Source organism: Pseudopipra pipra, chromosome 3 (genome assembly GCF_036250125.1).
Source record: "Pseudopipra pipra isolate bDixPip1 chromosome 3, bDixPip1.hap1, whole genome shotgun sequence".
In the NCBI taxonomy this organism is placed as follows: domain Eukaryota; kingdom Metazoa; phylum Chordata; class Aves; order Passeriformes; family Pipridae; genus Pseudopipra; species Pseudopipra pipra.
Genome location: NC_087551.1, coordinates 101,730,495 through 101,758,490, shown reverse-complemented (window position 1 = coordinate 101,758,490; position 27,996 = coordinate 101,730,495). Strand labels below are relative to the sequence as shown.

At 43.9% G+C, this 27,996-nt stretch overlaps 1 protein-coding gene across 2 annotated transcripts in view; it reads right to left on the bottom strand.

Annotated features, from left to right (window-relative positions):
• Positions 1-9,293: 9,293 nt before the first annotated feature.
• HPCAL1 (hippocalcin like 1) overlaps positions 9,294-27,996 on the bottom strand; it is an 80,443-nt gene continuing 61,740 nt past the window's right edge. For both annotated transcript variants that reach the window (XM_064650517.1, XM_064650516.1), the window contains exons 3-5: positions 14,598-15,000; positions 13,353-13,458; positions 9,294-10,500 (exon numbers count right to left, since the gene is read on the bottom strand). In XM_064650517.1, coding sequence (XP_064506587.1) covers positions 10,403-10,500; positions 13,353-13,458; positions 14,598-14,975 — 582 coding nt within the window. In that variant the 5' untranslated portion in view covers positions 14,976-15,000 and the 3' untranslated portion in view covers positions 9,294-10,402. The remainder of the gene's footprint in view (positions 10,501-13,352; positions 13,459-14,597; positions 15,001-27,996) is intronic.

The following is a 27,996-nucleotide window of genomic DNA, read 5'->3' as shown; positions in this document are numbered from 1 at the left end:
CTTCTGCCCAAAGTAATCCCAATATCATATTAATTTGGACCTCAAAGTGTATGAGTAGTTAAAAGTACTGGTTTTTAGACTCCTTTTTTTTTCTTGTAGTTGGTATAAGGTAACTTAACTAAGCTTTAGATAATGGGTAGCTTTATTACCTCATTCATTATCAACAGGGAGAAAAACTTCTGCAATACTTAGCATAATCTCTAATTATCCTAAACAATCCTGTATCACCAGCAAACTTCATCTCACTCTATCTATTTGTCTATCTATCCATCCCTTTTCAGACCATTTAAGAATGTGTCACCTCTTCATTCCTGCAGAGACCACAGATTTATCAGGCACAACTTCCACTTGTAAAAGCCTATTTTATCTCTTCCCTTTATACATCACACTTATCCTAGAATCTGCAATAACTTACAGCTTTACTATAGCTTCTATCAATTTTTTTTTTCTGGTTCAGACATCGGGCTTACTGGTTTGGAGTTCCTCAAACTATGCCCTGGAGTCATTAAAAAAAATACTAATAATAATTCGGTGTTGTGTTTGCCAGAGGCTGATTTAAATGTTATGCTCTCATCCTTCTGCTCTTTGGGTGCACTCAGGTGGGTATCACCTGATCTAAGCAATTTATTTCTGTTCATCTTAGCAGGGTGTTGGAAAACCTTCCCTGTAGCATTTCTGGTGGCAGCAGCTCCTCATCCTGGGTCACTGTCACAAACAAAAAAAATTTACTTAGTTGCCATAATGTCTACAGTCAAGATGAAAACAGAGGAAAAAAGGGAAAAAAAAGGAAGTGAGGCAGTGGAATTTACAATTTTAACAGCAATGAGGAGACTGTAACTGTAGGGGACTGAGGTTGCAACTTTTGATTAAGGAAATGAAATGTTGAAGCTTGGCTTCTCACTGCCATGCTGGTGGCATAAATAGTAAAACATTACTACTCTGGGATAAAAAAAAAAAATGCTAGCTACTCTAAGATACATGGATAAAGGTGAAAACCTGCCTGAGTCAAATACATTCACTTCAGCTCTTGTCATCTGTATGAGACTCCAGCATACCCAGGCCCTCACTGAACAACTCCATCCTCTCTCCCAGGACATGACAGGGTATGCCTGTGGGCTCCAACTCATTGTAAATCACTACTTAGTCATCCAAGATGTTTGTCCAGCCTGGTAAGGCTGTGGTCAGTTTGCTGAAGTACAAAAATCCTCTCAATCTCCTGGGCAGAGCAAGTGAACTTTGAGCTTTGCTTCCAGAAATGGGTGAGCCCACCATTCCAGGCTCTGCAGCTAGGTTAACACCTCCCAGCATCACTCTTTTTTACATTAAAAATAATTTCCCCATATTTTTAAGGAAAAGGCATGACCTGAAGGCAAGGTGGAGGGTAAATCTCACCACTGTTCAATGATGCAGTTGGCTACACACCAGCAGTATACCTCACCCTTTGGGGCTTGTTTCCAACTACCTTTTGATTAAGCACTGAAATCTCAGAGGATGCTGGGAAATCCAGAAAAACCCACTCACTGTGGCTGTGAGCTTCTGGTGCAGGTGAAGGCAGGATGCAGGCAGGGATGACTTCAACACCCAGGTAGCCCCCCAGCTACCTCCTCCAGCACTCAGAAACTGCTTTTCTATATGAATGTCATGCACAACACAGGGATGCACCATTTTTTCCTCTTTGTGCCCTTCTCCTTCACACATCCACAGCAGAGGAACCGACTGATTGAAGCTTGGCTGCCGCTTCTCAAAAACCCATTAGAAATTAAATCCATTTCCTAGAAGGACCTTTCTCTCATTTAAGGTGCTAATTTGTCTTTATTGCCACAAGGTGTGGAAATGACTAGTGATTGAAAGGTTATTTAAATCACATTACTGAGGAGGGAATCAACTAGAAGTCTTGCTTCAGAAAAGGTCTTTAAGATAGAGCTGTGGTGCTGATGGAGGTGAAGATTTTGAAGTGATTCATGCTTTAGGACAGAGATAGGAATTGCTCATCCCAGGGAAGAACAAGGAAAACTCAGAGGCAGGATATTTAGCTTTATCATTAGGAAAGTGCTTGTGAGTATAAAGCAATGCAGAAAGGAACCACACTGCCAGTGCTATCAGCTTCATGCTCTGCTGGTGGCATCAGCTGATGGGTGGACACTTTCAAGAAAGTCCCCTTGCTTAATGGTGTTAAATCCTCTATGGGTGATCTGCCAGTATGTCCACACACTCCACCACAGGCTCAGCTCCCACTGCAAGTCCCATCCTCTTTCTCATGCCTACTCACCCCTCCCTTGTTTCTAAATGCTGCTGCTGAACTTCGCATTTGCGCGAAAGGTTCTGGTTGCAAAATCTTCTTCAGGAAACCCAGGAGCAGGAGATCTTTCTGGCAAAATATGTGGCTGCCACCAGTTCCTGCTGCCTGCCCACAGGTTCAGCTGTGAGAAGACTTGTTGAGATTTGTGGGACACCCAAACCAAGCAAGCATGGGCTGCTGGAGGAGTCACCATCAATTGGTGTTGGCTCAAGCGTGAAAAGGAAGTTTAAAAACACATACCACATAAAAGCACTGAAACTTGCAGCTGGGTGGAAAAAGTTTAACAAAAGCAGCTGGCACAGAAGAAATTAAAACTAGAAGAATGATGGTGAAAATGCAAGAAACAGCACACACCTTGCTGGCTGATGGAAGAATAATGGTCTGTGAGCCTTGAGAATCAGCTACCAGAATATGAAAATCCATTATAATTGTCCTTCACAGTCCCTTTTGTCCCTTTCCCTGTATTCTCAGTCAAACTCCACCAAAAAATGCAGGGCAGTGCAAAGCACAAGTGCCTTGAGAAAAACTTATTGCTAGAACAGAGCAGAAAAAAAGAGGACTTTGGTCCCTTCCCTTGCCTCCTCACTGGGCCATCCCATGTATGGTTTCACTTCTACTGCTGGCAGGGATATTTTGTCCCATTCAAGCATCCTGTCCATCATGAATGCTGTGAACTGTGCAGAGAAGGTGAACATGGGGGGCTGCAAAGTCACCCAAAATAGAAAGTGAAGTTTTTCTTCAAGCAAGTTGCTTTGCTTTGAAAGAAAAAAAAATTAAACTCCTGGCTCCTTTTTGTGTGTTGTCACAGCAACTGAGGCAGCCCTGACCTCTGCTGTCTGGAAAGCATCACCTTGAGTACCATGAGGTGGGCACAGGAAGGGCCACATGGAGGTGCAGTCAGCGTGGCCAGCATCTCCCTTCACAGGCATCACAGCAAAGCATCACACTGAAGGAAAAAAAGGAAAAAACCCATTTTTTTTCCCTATTCTTTTTTTTTTTACATAGTTTCCAGCAGCAGTGGTGGCAGTTATTAAAGGTCTGGGCAGATTTGGAGTTGGCAAGCTGTCCTCCAGGTTTCACCAATGTGGCCCTTGATGTCTTGGTCCCAAAGGACTTTGAGATCCTCACGGGAGAGCTTGAGCCTCACAGGGGCCTGCCTGAATAGCCATGCTATTCAATGCAGCTGTCAGCAGGTCCCACAGAGGACTATTGGTGGCATGTCTGAAGGGTGGCTGATAGCACCAGCAGCTCAGTGAGAAGTGGATGTGGAATCCCTTGCCAAGCAGCTCAGAAGGGTTCAACAGCTGCTTTTAAGCTGACTTAAGCCACTCCTGCTTAAAAATGAAGTTCTTTTCTTACGCATGATTATCTTTAGCCCATAAGGCTCCCCAGGTGGGGCACAGGGGGCTACCAAAGCTGGTTTCCCCAAAGACCACATTTCCCCAGTGTGGCCAGGGTGTCTGGCAGCAGGAGATCACTTGGGCGTCACCGCACATGATGCTGGGGAGATGGAGGATGGCACAGTGTGGGGGGACTCTGGCACCTGCAACCCATTTCTAGGCCATCAGTACTATCCACAACGTGCAGTCTTGCTCCTCGGTGTCACCAGACTCACACAGTGGTGACATCAGTACTATCCACAACGTGCAGTCTTGCTCCTCGGTGTCACCAGACTCACACAGTGGTGACACCATCTCCTCCAGCAGGCATCGAGCCTGCTTATCATGGACCTTCCAAGTATTAATAATTCATCGGGAAAGCAGCAAAGGAATAACAATGGCTGTGCAACACTAACATCGAAATTAGCTGACTTTATTTTATTTTCACCAAGGAAAAGTGTGTGCAATGTTCATGTTTTGTTCCTCATCATCAATGGCATATTAAGGCAGTCGTTGCACTCACCTCTTCCCTGAGGAACCAGCTGCCAGCATTGCACCTGCTGCCCATGGCATCTGCTCAGCAGTGAAATTTGCCCTGAAAATGGTCCAGAAAAATATTGAAAAAAAGAATAAAGAGGAAAAATATATGTGTTCAGTCATTCCTGCAGCCCCAGGAGCAGGGTGTTTACTCACACCAGCTGGGTCTGGTGGGAGGAGAGAGAGTCTCTTCTCCCACCACCGTTTTGCCACTGCACTTTTGCACTAGAGGGGAGAGCAATGGTCCCCACAGCAATCCTGGGGGAGTTGGAGATGGGAAGCCTGCTGCTCCTGCTGGCTGCAGCAAATGAGGGCTCACAGTGTCCCTGAGAGGATGACACTCCCCAGCTCCATGCTGTGATGCTCAGAACATGGCATTTTCCCTCGCTGCTCCCAAAACACTTTAAAAACTCCTCAAAAAGACATCTTGTTCGTGAAGAAACAGCCCAAATGGAAGGCAAATTCCAACTTTGGGCAGAGGATTGTCTGTACCATTTCTGTTTCTCCATAAGAGGGGATGGGCCAATATCCTAATGATATGAGGTAGCTGACACTCTCCTCTGAGCCTGGGCACCTCAGCGTTTCTACAAACAAGCTCAACTTCTCTTGTTGGATGCTTGCCCGTTATTCAAATGTTTGGTTTAAGACCTGGGTGAGGAACGTCCCAGCCCTGCTTCACAGATCCACAGCACCGGATCTCATGGTCACATGCAGGGGGGGCTGTCCCTGCAGGCATTGCCAAAGCAAAGATGCAGTAGAAAAGTTCTTGGAAGCAATGAGGGTCCTGCAGACATGACAAGGAGAGACTGCCTGCCAGATACTTCTTCTGGAGTTCTCAACCACGGGTGCAGGCTCAGCACAGGACTGGCTATAACCCAAACCCCACACAGGAAGAAGGTGTTTCTTCTTGCATGAACCCAAAATGAAGATACCAGAGATACACGGCAGTTTGCATCTTTTTCGGCAAACAAGTCAAGGAAGGCATTAGAGGTACTTTAGTACCTAGAAAAAATACATGGCTGCTCTTGTCAGTGAGGACAGGCTAGAGCAGAACCATGCAAGGCCACAGGGCTGGGATTTCAGACTCATAGAATCATGCAATCATCAGGTTAGAAAAGACTTCTAGGATCATAGAGTCCAACCATTAGCCCAACACTGCAAAGGCCACCATCTACCCACCTTCTAAATATCTTATACCTCAATACCTGCAGAATGGCCTGGGTGACAGGAGCAGGAATGCAGAGGCAAACAACCCAGGATGTAATTTGTCATATTTGCTATAATATATCTGAGATCGACTGTGTCAAGTTATGACTTGCCTTCTGCACCAAGTTCCATACTGCTGCTTGGAACATTTTAGGCAAAAGAAAAAAAAGTTAAGGCAAAAGAAGCTGCCAAGGTCCCAGGCAAAACAGTTGCACTGGTTGGAAAAGTAAAAATGTGATGGGGTGGGAGCCCTGGGAGCACAGCTGTGAGCTGACAGTGCCCAAAGATTTAGTGATGCAGCTCCCACTGCCAGGTACAAGGTAGAGAAGACACCAAAGATGAGTTCAGAGCTACAGCCTTACAGATAGGGTGGGTTTGAAGGAGCTGAGGATGATCCATGGTGTCAGTCTTGACCCACCCAAGCCCCAGCAGCAACAAACACCAAGGTGTAGGAAAGCGTATGGAGAGGAGCAAGGAGGGGACCTTGCTTCTCACCTTCAGGTGAGGGACAATTCCCTCTAGTGACAGCCCAACCAGTAAAGATCTTGTTTGGGATAAATTATTCCTCCATCAGGAAGAGCCAGCCTGCTGTTCACCTCTTAAAATAACCTGCCCAACTGGTGGTTATGGCCTTGCCCCCCCATCCCTGAAGACACCAGGCTGCTACTGGGACAGCTCCATGCTACCTTCGGGCCAGTGGTTTCTGACTTGTGTGACATGGGATTAACACAACCCTCCGGTGACACAGTGGTTGCCCTTTAACCACAGTGATCATGGAAGAGCGTTCAGAAGTGTGTCTGCATCCAAACCATCACACTTGATACAGGTGGGCAACAGGTAAGGTCTGCTTGCAAGGGACACTGCTCCCAGTGACGCCAGCATCTCCAAAGCTTCTACACAGAGAGAGACGCTCTGCTCGCTTTCTCCCACTCTATTCCTACTTTTCAATAAAGCATCTCTCCTCCCAAAAGAGATAACAGCAATTACCGGGTTCATCAGCAATGTATTTGCCACGGTGCAACCAAGGGAGCTCAAAATGCCAGTCTGCCCACTGGACCATTAAAGTCGATGGCTGTTCTTAACCTTCGAATATGAATAAAGGGTGCCCTGCATAATGGATGGGGGACTATCCATGGAGACCATCTGCCCTGTGGCTCCAGAAATGCTCACGTTGTTCTTCACAGGAAGAACAGGAGTTTATTACTCAGAGGCTTATGCTAAAAATACATTGCAAAGGGCCTTATTTAAAAACAAAGGGCCAATGAAAATTTGGCAAGGGAGAAACACAAGACAGAACCAAAGCACCTCCGTCACCCAGAGTTAGGGTGCAACCAGACACAGGATTTAACTTAATTTGAAAGGCAATGACATAATTCTGAATTAGCTTAACAAGACCTGCAATTCATACAGAAAAGCCTGAATTTATGTAGCAATTAGCCAGGGCTTTCAGAGTGCTAGATATCTCCATGGCGAGAAAATAATTACATAGCTTAATAAAGCAAGGTAAAAATGGACCCATTGGTGACAGTTTTTTGTGCCAAATTCTACTTATGCTAAGTTGACTCTATTTTTGATTAATCATACAATTTGCCAAAACACCAGAGTCTCTTAACAAGTTGAAGTTTTCTATTAATCACTTGGACTTTATTTCCCAAGTGATTAACCCCTCTACACACCAATCCCTCCATGAAAGACACCCCTGGGAGCTCAAGGAGCAGTAAAGCTCTCTTAGCTTTTCATTGATGTCTTTATTGGTTTTGAACCCTGCCTGTATCAACACTCAAACGACATCCTGGAGAAGGAGTCTGGAAATTGCTTTCCCCTCTGAGTCCTTGTTACCAGACAGGAAAGCAGAGACATCCTCCGAGGAGCTGTTCAAGCACTGTCAAGATGATCAAAGTTACCCAGTGACTGTGGATGCACAACTTCAGCCTCTGAAGCAGGTCTGAATTTAAGAGAGCTGCTTGGCAGCAGCAGATAAATCCCTTTCCAGTACTTGGCTAGTCTGCAATTAAAAGGTTCCCCATATCAGAAGCCACCTTTGAACAGCTCAGCCTGGTTAGGCTTCAGAGCATCACCCCAGGATGCCATGCATGACCACCTTTCCTGAGCATCTTCCTTCACTTGCTTCCTGAAAGGCCAGCTGGGAGCACCTTACATGCTTTCTCTGTGTCAGCCCTGGTCTGAAATGGGGTTGACCCATCACACTCTGAAAAGAAGAAACTCCTTAAACCTGTGAAAGCAGTGAGGGATAACCAAAAAAAAACAAACCTGGGACTGGAAAGTTTAAAGAGGCAAAGAGAAAGGCAGAAGAAATTGGGTCAAGTGAAGCAGGACAAAATCCCAGTGTCTGCATGCAACTGCACAGGGGCTTGTCAGACCACAGCCTGCAGAAAACTCCACTGTGGATATCTCGGCCCGTTTCAGAGCAAAAATTGTAACATCAAAGAAATGGGAAATTTTTGACCTCTAAAATTCAGACTCATTCACTTTCTCTCTGCAAAAACAAGGTCAAAATGAGCTACTGCAAGGAGATAATGTTTTTTTTCAAATGAGAAGAGTTTGGGCTTTGTTAAACAGCTACTTAAACTTGCTATTCACTACAGACAGCAGTGGAAACCAGAAGAGGTGAGATGTCAGGAAAATGTGGAAAAGGCAACAAAAGTCCCACTACAAAACAGTTTTTACATCTTTGGTACCCAAGAAAAGGATATTGTGCAATGCCTGACTGAAAATATGCCTGACTCATTTTAAGATGGCACAAACAAGATTCAAATGCTGCAGTCCCTCTCAGAGGCACCACCCTGGGACAAGGGCAGAGATGTTTTTCCACTCTCTCCTGAATGCAGAGATGATAAAGTCCATGGTGGCAAACTCACATCTAAACAATTGCTACCCAGCCCATGCAAGAAGAGCCATTAGAGTAAGAACATCTGCAGCATCTCTAACACCCCAGCACCTCTAGCAAACAGCCAGCATGAACACAAAAAGGCTAGAGACAGACTATCAGCAACCATGGAATTACATTTTTTTCAATAGTTTCCTTTTTTTTCGCTGGGCTCACCCAGGGAAAGCAGGCAGGCTTCTGATTAACCTCCTTTTCAGGGCTGCCTCATCAGCAGACTGTTGTGGTTGAAAGCACTGTCAGTTTAACAGCTCAAATTTGAATTTCCAGGGAAGAAAATGAACACACTCTTCTGCTTGGCAGCACCGACACAAGTCTTTGTTCTAGACCAAGTCTGATCTAACAGTGTATTTCCATTTGGATATTGCAACCATTTCTCTCTCCTTCTTTTAATGTGAAAGTATTATCATCTAACTACTACTAGAACATTATACTCAGTAAAAATCCCTTAATTGCATACTCAACATTAACCTCAGGCCAAATAATTTGTTGATCCTTTACTTTGCAGAGAGGACAGGCTTATGCAGCTAACTGTAGACCTGATGAAGGTGGGGAAAACTGTCTTCCATGCTACCAGTGTCAAAAATTATTCCAACAGTACGTACCTGGTATCTGAACAGAGTTTTATTTTGTAAAACCATGGTCACAGTAGCCCAGCCAGCAGGGTCAGCAGCTTTTCCTTCACTGACATGAGCAGCTATGCATCCAGCAGAAACTGAGCTGTCACCTTCCTGCAGTCTTCACAGGGATTCAGCTGGAATGGAGCAGGATCCCACAGGCAGCACCTACAGGCACTAACACCACTGCATTAACCCAGCAACAACAGCTGGCTCCCCAAACCCCTATGTACTTACAAAGCAACGTGTCCCAGATAAGATGGGGACATGTCGGGCAGGGAACCAGCCTCGTCCTTCCCCAAATACCTAACTTTAGGAACTTGTTGCATGGCTTAGACCAAGACAGGCAGTGACAAGAAAAGTAGTCTTTTATTTCAATTAATATTTCTTGGCATTAGGCAGATATTAAATAACACTGGAATGCACAAGACTATTAACATATCAACAGCAAAAGGGAGGAGGTGTAGCCAAGTCGAGAACAGCAGTGCCAGTCACATCACCTCGGGGCACTCAAAAGCCATTTAACGCAGCAACCACCAGAAAGTAGGACTCCACTGAGAAATACAAAATGAGGATGAACTCCTTTCAGGTCTTTTGTTAATACAGTAACATTGGAATGACTGACAGTAAAAATGAACAAATAATTGCATTCAGGAATTAAACAGAGTGAAATATCCACAAACTGCTAGTCATGCATTTCTTTTGGAACAGCAATTTGCTAATGCATAAATATCACAAAAAAACAATCTCCAAGATTTGAATAAATCACAGACAACTAGAAGAAACAAAGCTTGAATTCTATTTTATGCCTTAAATAGATGACCTAAATATTTAAAATTTTACTTCACCATATATATATAATTTATATATATATTAAAAGAAAGTAAAGACCATTAGATAAGTGCAAGCAATTTTCCTCAAAAAGAAAATTGGAACCATGCCCAGGAAAGCTGCTTTTTTTTTTCCTTTTTTCTTTTTCTTTTTTTTTTTTTTTAAACTTTCTACTCCATTTCAGTCCGCTGTCTTTTTTTTTTTTTTTTTAAACATAGTAATTTCTGAAGCAAAATAAATTATCTACCATCTGCTATGTTGGGTAAAAGTCCTACCTAGCATCTTCTTGGGAACTACTAGAACATCACCTTTCTTACAGACTAAGTGAAATGGTATCTCACCAGTGATTGAACTCTCTCGTAGCTGCATGTAAACATACCTTTCGATTAATGTTTAAAATGTGTAGAGTGAATTGTAACATTACAGGGAAGCAGAAACGGAGCTGCCGAAGGAGAACTGCACTGGTGTTATTGGGGGGAGCGAGGGCTGGTTCGCTCGGACACGCACACACGATCTGGCAACGGGATCTTATCCGCGAAGTGTGGAGGAATGGTTGAGAAGGCATCCGTTTGCGAGCAAAGCTTGAAGGACACAAGCCGAGATTCTCTGAGCACACTGTCCGCTTTAATCAGAATTGACTCGCGCTACTGGGGTCACACTGTAACAACCGCACGATGGAGGGATCGCTCTTGGCACCTTTGATGAACTCTTCCAGGGACAGTTTACCTGAAAGGGAGAAAAACCCAAATGGAAATAATTCTTAAAACTTCAGTTGTTGCCACCACCATTACTGCAGCTTAAAAGAATCCCTCCTCACCAGAGCAACATACATCTATCTAATCTGTCACAAAGGCATCTAAGGGAATTCAGCGCAATGCACAGCAGCTAAATCCTACTCAAGCCTTTAAGTCCAAATACATTTTTCTTCTGCAAAACAATCCACAATAATAATTGTTATTTTTTTATTTAAAAAGACAGTCCCAAATAAAAAAAACAACTGTTCTAATATCATTTGGCAGCTTTTTGCTCAGAACCAGACCATACAAATAACATGACACATGAACCCAAGGTATGGTACCTGAACACATGTACACTTCAAAATGATGCTTGTGTTACTACAACATTTTAAACCTAAATATTCCAAATATTCACACTTTGCCCCCTTGTTTGCTGTGACATGTAGGGCTGAGCAGTGATGGCATCTCCAGAACCTACAAGGTCAGGTAGGGCAGGGCTCTGAGCAACCTGATCCAGCTGACGATGTCCCTGCTCATTGGAGTGGGGTTGGGCCAGGTGACCTTTAAAGGTTCCTTTCAACTCAAACTATTCTGTGATTCTGTAAGCCACTTGCCGTGCCCTGCTGGGTGTACAGGAACAGGATGGGTTTCATGGGGCAGCAAGAAAAGCCATCCTTGAGGGAGCCACCTACTGCTATGTGTTGCTCCTGAGCACTTCTGGTTTATATATCTTCAGTTTAGGCCAGAGGCACTGAACTGGATGGACCCTGTAACAGTCTGAGGGTCTGAAAAGGTGATCTCTGGAGGAGCAATCATGAGAGGCAACTACAAGAAACAACCACCCTGACATCCCCTGGCTCCAACAATCCCATGCTATGGCACAGCACAGCATGGTACGCCAAGGAGTAAAGATCTGGTTTTTCAGACCTCATCCTGGGGTTTTTCCTGATCTCAGGACTACTCCCCTGCACAGATACCATAAGGAGCCTGTGAGCAGCCTATGCCTTGCTTGTTATCACCAATACTCTCCTGCTTCAGCACTCTGAAAAGTGGCAGAAATAAGATGTAGCAATATTAATGAGAAATGAAACTAGGTTCCCTATGAACTGGAGGAGACAAGCATTTGTTGGATTCCTAACACCATGTCCAGTGATCTCTCATTTACCTCACGCACTCAGCATAATCTACCCCTACCCTCACACAACACCCCAGGGCCATCCTTACTTAACCCAAACTGCTAAGCTCAAGACAGGACCCACACACAAACATCTTGTACTTGGCAGTTGTCTGCTGTCACTTTTGGCCAAATGCACCCAAAGGGAGGGATGCACCAGCTCATTGTGCCAGTTTTCACCAGTCCCAGGATGCTGCCAGCCTGCCATGGGGATGGAAGAGGAATGACCTTAGTGGTCAGCACTCGAATCAGGTTGAATAGGGAGGAACTCTTCTCCCAAGTAACAAGCAATAGGACAAGAGGAAACGGCCTCAAGTTGCACCAGGGAAGGTTTTGATTGGATATTAGGAAAAGTTTCTTCACCAAAAGGGTTGTCAACAATTGGAACAGACTGCGCAGGGACGTGGTAGAGTTACCATCCCTGAAGGCATTTAAAAGACATGTAGATGTGGCACTTAGGGACATGGTTCAGTGGTGGGCTTGGTCATTTTGGGTTAGTGATTGGACTTGACGATTTTAGAGGTCTTTTCCAACCTAAATGATCTTATGATTCCATTAATGAGCAAGCCTTCCTCTTGCAAAAATTACAGAAGTTCAAAAATCTGTGGCACACTTCTGTCCTAATTTCTGACTAATGTTCCCAAACCAAGTGTTTTTATCAGCTTGAAAAAGAGTACTCCTAACTATTAAGACATTTATTAGTTTGCCCCTCTCCTTGTATTTCTTAAGCGAAGCACAAATCAAAACCTATTTGCAATGCCCAACAGTCAGAAGGGGAAGAAGAAACATTTCCAGCCACCAGAGCACACGTGCAGATGTTATTGCTTGGCACTGCATGGCTTGCAGGGCTGGTATTTTACTGAGAATAGTATGATTTTATTTCAGCAACAACATGCAACAGATGGAGGATGTTTATATATAGCAGGTTTTGTGACCACTACTCTCTTGCACATCTGCACGCACTGCTACTTTCCACAGAATGAAAAGACTTTAATCATGTTATTTTAGGGCCCCCTGAATATCAAGTCAGGGGATGAAGTGCTAGTTTTGATGAAGTCAAAGGTAAAATACTTGAGGACTTCAGCAAGGCCAGAAATTTGCCTTGGGGCTGCAGCAGCAGACACCAAAATGCAGTCACAAAATTCTCTTAAATAAAAACCTCTCTACAAATAAGATGGTATTTTTTCACGTGTATACAGATGTATACATGCCATGAACATGCACAGAGAATAAATACTATAGACCCAGGGAATTTTTGATTTGAGGACATGCATTACAGATTACAAGCCCTGGAGTGCAAACCTATCAAGGGCAATGGGAGCAAACCCTCATGCCTAGTTTGTGCTACACCCAGAGAAAACAATCCAAAGACAATGGACTCGGGAATTTCAGAGGAGCCTTTACAGAAGGGGATTCAACCATGAAATATCAGGGAAGGACTGCTCTCTTCTCAGCCCCCCAGCAGGGAAAGTCTCTCACCTGCTTCTCACTGCCCACTTATTCGTCCTATTTGTCATGGACAGATATGCTCACTGAGGCCAGTCAGAGAGCTGGCCAGAGACATCCCTGTCCTCTACCCCCTCTCCCCAAATACCATAATCTACCAAGGCTGGGCTAGTAAACCTCTATTTCTAGAGCCAAGGAACGGGTGCCGGTGGCGATCCTACCATCATTGTTTGTGTCCATTTGTCTGAAGATCTTGTCTGTTCGCTTCTCAGGAGTGGATTCATCCTCTGGCATTTTCATTACTGATGAAACCATTTTGTAAATTGCCTGAGTATTTAAAAGAAAAAAAAAAGATATAGGAAAAACACAACCCAAATGATAAAACACCAGGATAGAGAAAAAGAATTTAAGCCTGTAGCAACAAAAAAAGGCAGCTGACCCTGGCAGGCAGCTGCAGGACTTTACTTTATAAACCAAAACAAATGGAAATATCTGACTGCAGCTTATTTTTCTTTCCTGTATTCATTAGCACTTCAAAAGAAACGCCGGATCAGTTTAACTGAAAGTCAGGGTCTAGATTAATGTGTGAGCAGAACTGAGCTAAAATACAGGAGGCAATGGTGTATAATTCTCTCTTCTGCAACTGGGCTAAGCCATCATCTCTTTGGCTGGCCCTCATGTATGCATGTATGCATGAGGGGTGCTATATGGATTATGGTGAATATGTATCTATGGGAATAGGGGTTGTTTTTCTCTGTGGATGGGTAAGGAAATGCATTTTCAGACTTACAAGAATGTGAATAAAGATAAATAAAGATAAGACCTCTTTAGGGTGTCTGCAGTCCTAGCCTTCCACTTAAATTATCCCACCTCAGCCATGAGGACCAAATGTCACAGCACTTCCTGATGCATTACCTCCTTACAGCACACAAGAAACACATCTCAGCTGCAGAACAGATGCCAAGCAGCCCACTGCTGAGGCTGAGCCCTGGCAGGCACGTGGGGTAGGGCCACAGGGTGTTCTGCCTTGCACACCCCCCGCTAGAGCCTGTGGTCTACGTGTCCTCTGCCTTCTGGAGACAAACACATGCCACAGCCTTTCATCCAGAGTTCACATTGACTCAGATTTGAAGTTTCAAAGTATTAATTTTGAGATTTATCAGGTCAGTAGAATTTGAATTTAGGTTTTTTTGATCCCATTAACACCCCACTAAGAAATCCCCAGGGAGAGCTACAGGATTTTGGTTGCGGGCCAGCTTCACAAGTGCCCTGTTCATGTCTCAAGCCCCTTCTCATCTGCATGTCATAGGTCCCACCATGGACACCAGTGTCCCTTTGGGGACCACAGGCTCAGGAACCTCCTTGAGGCAGGACTGACCCAGCTCAGCACGTTCCTCATCTCCGGGTCCAGATGTCTCAGGGTGAAAAGGTTACAGCAACACAAATAAATAGCGATCGTGCCTCACCTGCACTATTTCTAGCATTTCCCCACGGCTGATGTACCCGTTGCCATCCAGGTCGTACATACTAAACGCCCACTTCAGCTTCTGTTCCAGCTTGCCCCGAGAGGTGACGCTCAGGGCAATGATGAATTCCCTAAAGTCAATCGTCCCGTCACCGTTGGTGTCAAAGGTGCGGAAGACATGTTCCGCAAACTTCGACGCGTCGCCATAGGGAAAAAAATTTGCATATATTTTTTTGAACTCTTCTACAGTCAAATGTCCAGTTGGGCAATCTTTTAGGAAGCCCTTGTACCACTCCTGCAGCTCATGGTCCGTGAACTCGGTGTTCTCACGCAGGTCCTGGAGCACCTCAGGGCGCAGCTTGCTGTTCTGCTTCCCCATCCTCTTCTGGGTCTGGGTTCAGCAGCTGCAAAGCAAGAGAATATCTGCCTGAGGTCCAGCCCCACCAGGCAGAGAGGGGCCAAGGGCTAGTAGAACCCTGTGAGAAACAGACCCTGCCTGAGGCAAGAGGGAAAGAGGAGAAAAAGGGTACTATAAATCACCAGGAAAAGATCTCATTTCATTTAGCCTCCTTTCTTCTCTAGGGTCTCCCAGTTATTAATATGCTGTGGAAAAGAAGATAGTTTGGGAGCAAATATTTGGGAAATATTAGTCCTTATTATTACTCCTAATTATCTGGGAAATAATAATCCTCATTATTTTATTTCTCTGCTTCAATCCCACTCCTCCATCATATGGTTTGTGATGCCCAGCTCCAGATTCCTACACTTGACCCACTCCAATAGGCTGATCTCCTGCGATGATCGAGCAGGAGTGTACAGGGACAGCAGCAGTGATGAAAAGTAAAATCTGTCTATTCAAAAGTGAAAGTAAGTGGGGCTGAACAAGGAGAGGAAGGGCAGGTGGCTCTGTGCCAGTCATGTTTGCATTGTTCAGATGCTCTTTAAAAGCCCTTGGCTTACAGAGCCTCTTCTCCCTCCCTGCATCACTCACCCCACAGCAGCCCCCCAGTGCAGTGGTGCTTGGTTGGTGCTCCTTGTGGCACCCCGGGGGTCAGAGGAGGGTGCAGCAAGGATAACCTCAGCACAGCCTATACTCAACAGCAACACACTAGAAGCTTCCTCCCTCTTTCTCTCAACCATGGAGGCAGCACGAGCAGATGGGTCGCTGTGACAGCATCACTGCCACAAAGGACTTCATCCTTTCCAGCCCTACCAGACAATCAGAGAAAAGGGCTTTTTAAAGCCTAATGTTTGGCAAAGCAACTCTTTTCAGGTTTACTAGGGTTTATACTTTTACATAACCTTATTCATTAGGTTCAATATTCCCCAACAGGGGCCAAAGCGCATTTAAATTCAGGATTTCATCAGGATGTCAGGAAAGGGCTGGGTCTGTCCTCTCCCTTGACAATGGCCATGTTTTGCCACACAGGTGAGACTCCCCAGCAACAGGAAAGCTCCTTCGACAAAATGAAAGATGGTCAATCTGCACTTAAGCAACAACAGGAAAAAAACAAAACCTTGTTAATTTTTTTGCTTTTATCCCTTGCAGCTTTTCGTGGCTTCCCAGCAATATGAAACTGTATTGCCAGGCTAGAGATTGAGCAGCATCTCCTTCCCCAAACTCAAAAAGTTTATTCACAAGTTTGCACTAAGTCACACCCAAACCCTTGTGACTGGTCCCACATAAATGACAATTCTCTGCACAGCCTGTTATGCCCGTTAGGCTCGCTCACAGCCAATGCAGAAGACAGGTTAGTAACAGGCCAACATCGCATGACTACTTGGAAACCACAAGAGCTGAGCAGCAAAGCATACAGAGACCAGGAAAAACACTTCCCAGAGAATAAAAGCACTTCCCAGAGAATAAAAATCCCAGGCATACATAAGAACCCTAAAAAAATTAAAATATTAAACGTCAGTAAAAAATAAGTTGCTCTACAGTAGAGAGATTTTCAACAGGTGAATTTAAGCTTGTATTATCTGTATTCCATTTAGTCTCTGCATTGCCTCAGATATGTAAAAAATCCACATCCCGCTCTGTGGCTTAAAGCTCAGAGACAAAACCCAGCCAGCCACTCATTAGTTCAATGCATCAGACTTAACCGAAAATGTGTTATCATTAGCACTTCTGTTTTCTAGAAAATCTGCCAATGTTTCAATGTCAAAGCTTTATTTTTGTCCCTTATATTGCAGTTTTCTCAACACACCTGACATACCTCTGCTTTCCTCACATGCAGTGATGCTACAGCTCCCAGTCCCTGCCAGCACTACCCCTAGGAAAGCACTAGGCTGCCCTCCAATTAAACTACTAGCTCTCAGCTGCTGCCACTGCCTTTCCATCTTTGAATCTCCAATGCTCCAGCTATTCATCCTTGTAGTGCCGAAAGGAGAAAACACAATATTCTACTCTGCTGCAGTCAATTTGCAGAAAACAGCGGCTTGGAGCAAATAATGGATCAGACTTGGTCCTTTTTCTTTAGGAGCAGAAATTGTAACATTATGTTCCTGTCCTTGGGTGAGGAGGTGCCTTCAGTTTCCACCCTTCAGCAAAGCTTCACTTAATGATTCCCAGATACTTTGTAAGAACTAGTATCCAGGTCAAAAAGCAGTACCTGCCTCACCAGCCACTGCCTTGGAATTTCCTGGGAGAGGGGCAGAAGGAACAGCAGAGCCCACTTAATGCAGGAGCTGGGCTTTAAGCAGAAATAACCTCAGCTTTAATGACACACAGGGTTAAAGACTGTAAAACTTCCAACTGGTAGCTACAAGAGGTTTGAAAAGGTTTAATGCCATTTCTCCCGGTTCCTATAATACCTTTATTATTCCTGTTCCCTTAAAAATAAAGACCCTCCAGACAAAAAAAGAGGTAAGATGATAATTCCATTTATTAGATTTCACTATTTCTACTAGTGGTAAGATATATCCCGTTATTTGAAGAGATGATAATTTAATATCAGCTTCAAAAGCTTTATATGCAAGCCATCTTTGCATTCAAAAGATTATAGGCTATTTCAACCCTTCCTCATCTTTTATATCATTTTATATCAGAAAATGTGTAATGCTCTGAACACAACCCTTTTTGCATATGAGCTTTCTGAAAGGCTTCGTAATGTGTTCATCCCAAATGCAACCCTGCAGTTGTAATGAATTTGTTGTGAATAATCAAATAACCAACATTAACATTAATTTATTAAAGCCTATCTGAAAAAAAACAGCTTTGATGTAAATTGTGTTGCAGGTAGCTCCTTCAAAACGAAATGCCTAAATATCTCATTAATCATGACAGCAAACCCTGCTGCTGGCATCCAACTGACATTTCATTCGATTGCTATAAAATGCTTTCATTAAATCACTTTCCAGAGGCTCAGCAGCTGATTTAGCCACGAGACCACTCAGAGGATGGCTGCTAATGGAAATCACAGGGAGCAAGACTGGGATGCTCATGTCAGTCCTGTGATTAGGGCTATGGGGTTTTTTTGTTTGTTTGTTTTGTTTTGTTGGTTTTTTTGTTTTGGTTTGGTTTTTTGGGTTTTTTTAATAAGCCTTACCAGTGAAATCACTTTCTGCAGTGGGTGTAGAAGGTGAGACGGTAGAGACATCCTTGCACTCAGTGTTGCCCTGGGCAGTCAGCAGAGATCTAACTCCAGCATAGCCTGCCTTTCCCTTATTTCCCATCACACCAGGGTGAAATCCAGGAACGTGATGCCACATATACTGCAGCAAAGTCTGTTTCTGCTTACCTTGATTAGCAAAAGCCCTCAGAGCATCTGGCACTATCATGGCAGTAAGAAAAACAATCACAAGAATGCCCTTGACGTGATCAGACAAGGAAAAGCTTGGTAGTATAAATACAGACCAGAGGACTTCATGAGTCTATCACTAATCATGAAAGCAATGCTCAGCCACGTAAGGCTCAAACAGGAGGAAATGCAGATGCACTTTTGCTCCAGTTTCACATAAAAAGTTTTGTTAAAAATATGTGGTGCTGCTGCCTGGCTGCAATTCTAGCCAGGCTCAAAACTGAGCTGCCAGAGAACTCCTACCTGAAGAATGTAATCTCTGTCCTTCTAGGGTCAGCAATAATCAAGTAATAATCTCATTGCAAAAGCCTAGCAATGAGTAAAGAGGTCTTTTACTGAGGCCGAGACACAATTGGTGTTGTGGTTTCAGCTGAGACAGTAGCTGGCACAGTGCTATGTTTTGGATTTAATGAGAATAATATTGATAACACACTGAAGTTTTAGTTGTTGCTAGGTAGCGTTTACCCCAAGTCAAGGACTCTTCATTTTCCGATGCTCTGCCAGTGAGGAGGTGCACAAGAAGCTGGGAGAGAGCACAGCCAGAAGAGGTGACCCAAACTGACCAAAGTGATATTCCATGCCACAGAACATCATCATGGTCAGTATATAAACCTGGGGGAGTTGGCTGGGGAGGGGGGGCTGATCACTGCTGAGTATGGGCTGGGTCATTGGGTAGTGAGCAGTTGTACTGTGCATCACTTGTTTCTCTTGGGTGTTATTGTGCTCTCTCTTTTTATCATCTCCCTTTTCATTACAATTATTGTCATCATTATTATAACAATATTTTATTTTATTTCAGTTATTAAATTTTTCTTATCTCAACCCACGGGTTTTACCTTTTTTTTCCCAATTCTCCTCCCTATCCCACTGGGGGCACACAGTGAGTGAGCAGCTGTGGGTACTCAGCTGTTGGCTGGGATTAAACCATGACACCCAGTTATGCTGCACTACGGTAACTGTAGCAAACTCTGAAACAGCTAAAGTAGCAATTCTGGGTTTTTGCCAACAGGTGGACTGGCTGTCAGCATCCAGGCACTGAAGTATTTGAAATACTTGTATTGGAAAGCTCAGTGCATCTCACTTTCACACAAACTCTCTGTCAACCACTAGTTACCACAGGTAGAATTGTGTTTAGAAAATGTAACCCAGAAAGCTGGAGACCAACACAGCTTTTTATGGCAAACCTTCTGAAGACAAAACCCCCTTGAACTGAGCCTCTGATGGGTTCCTCTTAGTGAATCAGTTATGGCTGCAAAAGCAGGAACGACTCCTTAGAGATGTATTTCCTTGTGCAAACCCCCTTGGATACTAATTTAGTTTTAATAAAAAGAGGAAAAATGATGAAATGCCTGTCTGTAGGATAGAGGTGCTCTCCAGCTGAGAAAGACAGTATACAGAAAACAGAACAAGTACTCTTTATATTATCTGAGCTATCTGCTTTGTGGGGGAAAGTGTGGCACCATTTCTCTCGCAGTGCTCACTTATAAAGCAGAACAAGCATGTCAGATCTGTTACAGTCAAGAAGCTGTAGGACAGTGCCTCCAGGACTGCAGGAGCACAAAGAAAACGAACAGCATAAGCTGGGCAGCAAACACTGCTCTGGGTTGGTCTGAAATGCTAGAACCATTTCAACAGGGGTGGAAGATTTTTTAATTAAAAGACCTAAAGCACTGGATCCATCACTGATGCCTTCTTCATTGGGGTGCAGAAGAAAAGACAAAAGGATTTAGCCCACAGTGACCCTCTGATCATCATGTTAAGAAAGGTTTTCCATGGAAGAACTATTTTACAGCAATGGTGGTCAAACACTGGTGTAGATTGCCCAGAGAAACTGTGAAGTCCCCAACCTTGGAAACACTGAAAACCCAACTGGACATGGTCCTGGGCAACCTGGGCCTGCTTGAGAAGGGAGGGCTGGACTGGATGATTTCAAGAGGTCCCTGCCAACTTCAATCATGCTGTGAGATAGCTCCAATATCCTTTTTCTATGGCCAGGTGAAGATGAGAGCCATAAAGAGGTCCTGCAATTCAGAAACCATGGTACCTTGTTCTGAGGTTCTATTTTTAAAAGCTTGATCCTTGTATTAAGAAATCCCCACAAAATAAAACTAACAAAAAAAACCCCATAACACTCCACCCTCTCCCCCCCCCCCAAAAAAAAGGCCCCAAAAAGCCAAAAAAACCTCTGCAGGTAGCCCAAATGAAAGCCTCACTCACTAAATATCTGTGCTGCCACACTTGAGGAACACACCCTCTGGGAAAATGTTCTGTGCTCTGGTAGCACCAGAGCTCAACAACTCAGCCAATGCACAGATGTGTTTAAGAAGCCTCCAGTTCCTGTGGTCCAAGCTGCAAGAGGGAGACAGGTTCTTGGGCACCTCAGCTAGTGAAAATGTTTAGTGGTAAAAAAAGATCATGTAGCAACAGGACGCAAAACAGGATTATAATGACATCCTCTGGACCATGCTTTGCCCAGGGCTAGTCAGTGGTTCTGATCTGAACTGGGAGGGGAAATGCGCAGTTACATGGGCTGGGACAGATAATGAACTCCGGAGTAAAGAGCAGATTTTGTTACATGTTTTAATGCCAGTATCCTAAGCAACGAGCGTTGCAACAGAGAAGGCACAGGATATACAAATACGTTGCTATAGATATCTGGTCCTGCCTGGTAAACCCATGTGAACTTCTTTCCTGCCCTGCAGCAAATGCTGACACCCACATACCAGCCACTGCAGCACCTGTTTCGTCTTCCCAGGCTGCAGATGTGGGGCCAAAAGTAACACCTTTCGATAAAGTCTGAAGTGTGAAAAGGAGGATCTTCGCCCCTTGAAAAGCTAAATAACAGAAGCAGCAAGATGAAAGAGAAACCTCAATCAATAATGCCGCAAAAAAATTAAACCCTGCAGAAACACTGCAGGTTTGAGATGTGAAAGGCTAGTGTCAAGAGGGGCTGAAGCTGCTTCCGCTGCTGCCTTTGGGGAAACAGAAAGAGAAACAAAACCCATCAAGCAAAGAAGAGACCATACTAAATAAATAAATGGGCTTTTAAAATTTTTCACTTTCAATGACTTATCGTGCTTTTATTTAAATAAAGAACGTTGCTTATTTGCAAATTATTTTCAAGTTCAATCCTTTTCAGAAGTATAGTAAAAAGAGTGGCTGAAGAGGAAGGACCACACTGTGTATCACCACATTTCAGTTCTAGAAAACTCAGTAACAGTTCAGGTATGTACACTGAATGTCCTTCCAAAAGGTGGAGTGAACTGGTAAGAGACCTCGAGCCACCTTACAGGGTAAGTTTATCCATAAACACATATCCAGGAACTGTATGGTCTTGAAAACCTGATTCCATGTCTGGGATGAAAACTCATTATAAATAACCACCTACTACCCCCAGCTTGCCAAAGAAAGACATAATAATTACAAAGACTCCAATCCTCAAAATAGCTATGTGAGGGACCTATTTCCAGGCTGGCACGTTCATTTCATGGAGTCAGCTGCAAGGGCTGAGATACTCACTCACAGGTCTCTGGATTGCTCCCATCTACTGAAGTCACTTTACTCAGGATTATATTCGAGCATCAGTGCATTAACCTGAGAACCATTTTACATTTGAATCATCAGGGTGTGGTGAAGAGGCAGTTGCAGATCATAGTGGCAGGAGCTTCCCAGTTGCTGGAGTCACAGCAAGGTGCTGGGGCACACTGAAACCTGCACCTGCCAATACTGACCTCCATCACCAGGAGATGAGAGTTTGCCATTGAGGGCATGGTTACAAACTCACTGAAAGGAAACAAAAGAAACACAAGCCAGCCCCAAACATTAATGAATTGTTGCTAATGGGGAAAAAATGAGACCTGTACCGGGACCAGAAAAGTGGCAGTTCCTTGGGGAGCTCTCCATAAAGTTCTCCAGCTCAGGGAGGAGAGTTTATTACTATAAAGGGCAAATATTCCCAATGCAGTAAGAAAAGCACAGAAATATTTTGAGTAAATTAGGAAATTGGGTTAATTTGGGTGGGAGCAAATTGGGCAGCAATGCAGCTTGTGATTACGGACAGGAAAAGAAAATCATGAGTGGATTTTCCTCATCTCCTCCCTTTGTCCTTTTTTTTTTAAACAAAACCAAGGGAGAAGCAGCCAGTCCTATTTTTTCAGACACTGTGCAAAGCTGGCAAGGCTCAAAAGAAAATTAGTTTGTTTACACAATATTGCAGAGCAAGGTAATAAACATGTCAGCTCAATGTCTTTCTTAGTGCACAAGGTCTTTTTCTGAGAAGGCTGGGTTGCATGAGGAAAAACCCACGTCATGTTCGCTGAATATACTATTGTGATACATAATTTTAAATAAAGCTCTGTGAATACTGGCCAGCAGGATAGGAGAAGGTGCCTGATGGAAACTAGGAAATAAGAGAGAACATTTTTAGAAAAAGGGAAGAAAAGTGACAAAAATTAGCACAGAGCACTATATTTTTAATATAATTAAAACCACAGAAGTAGTACGGTTGGGCTGTTTTTTCAATTTTAAAAATTTCATATGGTGAATTTATTTAATCAATGAAGGTAAATCACAGAAAAATTTTCTACAGAATAATCACAACCCTGGGAGAAAAGAACCTGGATTAAATTTCATAAGAATTAGCCAAACTCTGGCAAGTAACAAGAGCCAGCCAATGGCATCTGAGCAAATCCTGCAGCATCAGAGACATTCATGTGGAAAAGATGGAGAGTTTGGGACAATGACACTGGCTAACGAGACAGTGACAGATGATAATCAGCCCTCAGAGGGCAGGTCTGTGAGACCATCCTCACTGATAATGATGCCTAAATGAAAAACAAGAGATCTGAGAGCCTTCCCTTCCCCAGCTGCAGATACTGTGCTGATACAGGTCTTGGAGGAATCAAGGGCATTTCAGGGTAGCTAATCTGAAACAGAGAAGGTAAGAGGGTTGGGTTTGCTTTCAAAGAGTAAAAAGAAACCTTTTTTTTTATAATTAAAAAAAGCATTATTTAGCAGGGGTATGCTTAATGAAAAGATGCTCCAAAATGTGGCTTTGGAGATATGCCAGCTAGCTACCATCTTTAACGAAAATTCAACCAACACTTATTGACTGAAAGTACTGAAACACTGAGCAGAAAAAGTATAAACCAAAAGAGAAAGATTCTTTGTCACTAACATTTTCAACCACCAAATGCACAGCTATTGCTAACAATTTCTACTACTACCTGGGGCTTTTTGTTCCAAAAACATTAAATATAAGATAAATGCATCCATTTATTTTGTTAATCTAGCTTTCTAAAGTACCTTTTTTTTTTTTAACATCAGTTATCACTTTAAAATAGTACAAAAGCCACTGGTTGAATTCCTTGTAAAAATGCACTCCACTAAACCAAAATTCTTCTCAAAACAGTATTCTCTTTCCCCTTAAGCAGTAACCACTAATAACAGTAATTGAATTGTTTCACACCTTTATTTTCCTGTTTGCTGAATAAAAAAAACCACTGACGTTTAAAATCTAATAGGAATCCTAGAGTTTAACTTTTTTGGTTTGTTTTTTTTTTTTCCTTGCAGAGATATAAACAGCCTGTGAAATAGAATCTCTGTAAAATAACTACATAAGAACATTATCCCCCCTGTAAGGAAGGAACCTGGTTCTCCTGGCTGCAGCAATTCAAGCAGAAGACCAAATCTTCTGGTCCAAGCTCTGCATTAGCTAAGGGTATTACTCAAGTTGGTGCAGGTAACTGTACCAACCTCCCAGGGATTTTTTAAAATTCATTTTTAAAATCAAGGAGCCAAAAGTGCAGCAACTACTATCCTGAGCAGGAAAGCCATGTCCCCAGTACATATCCTGGAACATAATGCAAGGTTTGTATGTAGGTTAGTCTGGAGACCCATAAGCCTTCGTGCCTTGAGAATACAATGGCAATCACCTTGCACTGAACTCCAGAAACATTTATGCTGGGATGTGAACACCCATCTGGGCAACGTCCTGCTGTCCTCCCTGGGTGGCAAGGCCTGCCCATGCCAAGGCACATCCAGGCTGGTGGCTCCCCACAGGCAACGTGTGTGAGGGCACACGTAGGTGTTTGCCCAAGGCAGTGCCTTGATGGTACCAACTCCAGCCCAGATGTTCACAGGGATGAGCAGAGTGTTGGTGTTCCTGTTAGGTGGACCCTCAACACAATGTGCCCTTCTGACCAGCAGCGATATGACAGACCATCTCTCTGGCCCTGCATGATGCTCAGTGACACAAGTAATACCTTCTCTCACCTCTTCAGTTTCCATCCTTAAAAATGGGAGAGTAGCTCTAGAAAAACAGCAAACCGTATCATTTTGTGACTAGTTCTTAAAAAATCCATAAAAAATGGGCACCACCCCTTCACTGAGCTGTCAAGAGACTGTGTTGACTGGACTCTCCTAGCAGTCAAGACCAAGGCAAGAGGAGGCTGGTGCAGCAGCACAGCAGGACACCTCCAGTCCCAGCCCACACATTAAGTAGTTGCAACTTCCATTAATCCTGAACACTCAACAGTATGATTTCCTCTTAAGTGCGTTCACTATAAATTATGCAGAAGAGCAATATAACTGTCTCCAAGGAAGGGAGTGCTCCATTTCAGAGGAGACAGTGTAGACTGGTATTTTTAGGGGCACCAAGAGCAGCCCTATGAAAATACTTTCTCTCTTCTGGCATTTCTGTGTAGCATTTAACACTCCAATGAAAATCATCTTGGAAGCAAACCATGCAATCTGCACTCAAGACATCACTTTTCTCATTAACCTCCACCACAGGGCTCCATCCCCAGCAATATCCACACCAAATGTGCTTTTCTGAGCGCTGCGGGTGAAGGCTGCCTGGAGCTGAGCCTCTGTTACCAGGCTGGGTAAGACAGCAAATGGAAAATCAAATCACGTTGAATTTCAAATTTATATCTAAGTGATGCCAATAGTGGCCGAATGGGTGTATTTTCTTCTCTAACTGGGTCCAGTAACAGGAAGAAGATCTGATGGTTTTGAAGCAGGAAGCATCCCAATAGGCGTGGGATGAGAAGAGCTGACCTCCACCTGAGACCACATATGGGGCACATCCTGTCCCACCACCTTGGTGCTGCATCAGTGAAGGTCCTGACTGGAAAAACAGGAAATGTGCCTTCTCTCAATAGTAATGTCGAAGATGGACGTTCATGTTCATGTGAGGAGAAGGAGATGAGGGAGAAAATCTACTCCTGATACCCCCTTAAGGTCTCTCTCTCAGATGGCACAATCTTCATGAACTTCATTTTAGCAAAGACAAAAAAAAAAGCACCTAATCCGTAAGGTTTTAACATATCAGGCCACGGACAGATAAGCCCTCCTGGGTATGGTCACACCAGGATACTGACCTCAGCCACTTTGTGACCTTTTAATTTATAACTCTGTCTCCAACAAGACACTAAGCTACAACTGTTATCAACTATTAGTCTGCTTGATTTCTAACAGTGCTAAAGAAAATCCTACTAAACCAAACACCTTGACCAAATTCTGCATCTTTTGCTAACCAAGATCCACCTAGATCCAAAACATACTGGTTTTTGGAGGGGTTTTTGTCTTTTTTTTTTAAATTTCCCTTCCCCAAGGATGACATTATCTTTTTTCCTGGAATTTTTCAGCAACTTTTCTGCAGGAGCAGAAGGTATCCTGTGTGAGAAACCATGTCAACAAGACCTTTCCGTAAATGCAACATCTGTGTAAGATCAACACAATAATTTATCATTTATTTTTTCCTCTTGAAAGGAACAGGAAAAAAGTGTTTAAAGGCCACGGCAGTGGTTAAAAGGAGGGCTCCGATGTGGAGGATGGTGCACTAATTGAAAGTTTCTGAAGTGATGCCTTCTCCTGGGGTGTGCACACATCACATTGCAGCACACAACAGCGAGGCCACTTCCCTTTGCCTTGAAGCCTGCTAACAGCTTTGTGTTGGCAGTATGTATGTTGAAAAGGGAAGGCCTGCAAAGGTATCACCTTTAGGGTCAAAGGAGTCAATTCCACAACCGATACAGACATTTGGAGTCACACGGACATTGGAGAAGAGGTTCCTGTCAGAAGGTGAAGCTTTGTCTGCTCAGCTGAAGGCAGTTTGGTCCATGGAAGCACTAGGCAGATCCTCCAGCTGACACTGCTCTGACTGAGACTGTCATTCAGTCTCTTCTTTCTCCCCTCTGCAAACACAGGCATGATCCTGTTGCTGGACTTTCCTAAACCCAGTACAACAGAAATAATCCCACATTTCCCCGCCACTGAAGAGAGTAGGCAGTACCTTAAAAGCATTAAAAGCATTAAAGCAGTACCTTAAAAGCATTTCAGACCCTTGCGTTCTTGTGGTTAGCACTATTTTTTTAGCTTCTTGACCCTCTATTGCAGAGATGACTTATCAGACCTACTGTGAGACCTCCTTCAAGCTTTACAACTAAAACTCAGCAGCAAGCATCAAATAGACTCCCAAAGAAAGGTTGAGTCCTGTATTTTCTCTGCAACACCAACATTTCCAACTGCAGGAAGGATGGTGAGGCAGGGTGGACAGACAGGCATTTATACATCCCATAGCCCAGGGCAGAGCTCTTCAGTGTTTTGGTGCCAAAACTTTCCGTTTTGGAAAAGAAGAGGAGCTGCAGTTAAGGATGACCCTGTTGAACAATACTGCACAGCCCTGGCGTGCTGGTTTTTGGAGTGACTCCAAGCAGGGTGGGACTGTAAAAAAGTGGACAAAAGCTTTGGATAGTGATCTACGGGGAGGAAGCGCTTCCTACTTCCTATACTCCATAGAAAGGACCAGGGCTTTAAATAAACCTCCTCCCAAGCTCTGCTGAAGACCAAAAGGATTGCTGCTGGAACAAAGTCCTATCTGGCTGGGACCTGGCTGAAGGCTGATGGAGCTCTCCCAGGGAATGTGGCCACCCTGCTGCAGTTCCCAACATGGGAAGGGGAAGGCTAGGCTGCCCACAGTCCCATTTTGACTGGCACCATCTACACAAAAAAAGCCTGTAAAAGCCCAGGACAGGGCCCTCAGCTCTGCCACCAAAGGTGCAGAGCCAGATTTTGCTGAAAAAGGAAAATCAAAATGTACATGTAGACTTTGCAATATCACACTATTCCTCAGACCTATCTACCTTTTAGCCCTTTCTTCTATGGCCTATAGGGTTGCAACAGTGCCTTTATTTTGATGGACTGAGACATTCAACCTGATTCACCCATCCCTCCCATCTCCCTTCCTCCCTCCCCACCTCCGCAGCCACACCGGACCTTCCCCTCTTGCCTCCCTCCAGCCTCTTCCACAGTCCCACATGTAGACCATGAACACTGCAGCCAGGGTAACCCATAGGTTGGGCAACTGATAAGCAAGTAACTGGCACTGACAAAAAAACCCACCTCACTCCTAATGAATACCAACAGAATATTTACTTTGCTTGGTTGTAACAGAATCAGACCCTAACCACAGTAATATATATTTGCAAAACACGCAGATCTTACCTCTCTACATTACCATATCAATTACCTTATCTGTCCATTTTAGTGTACATATTCAGTTATAACAACCCTCACCTGGTCCATTATCCACCCTGA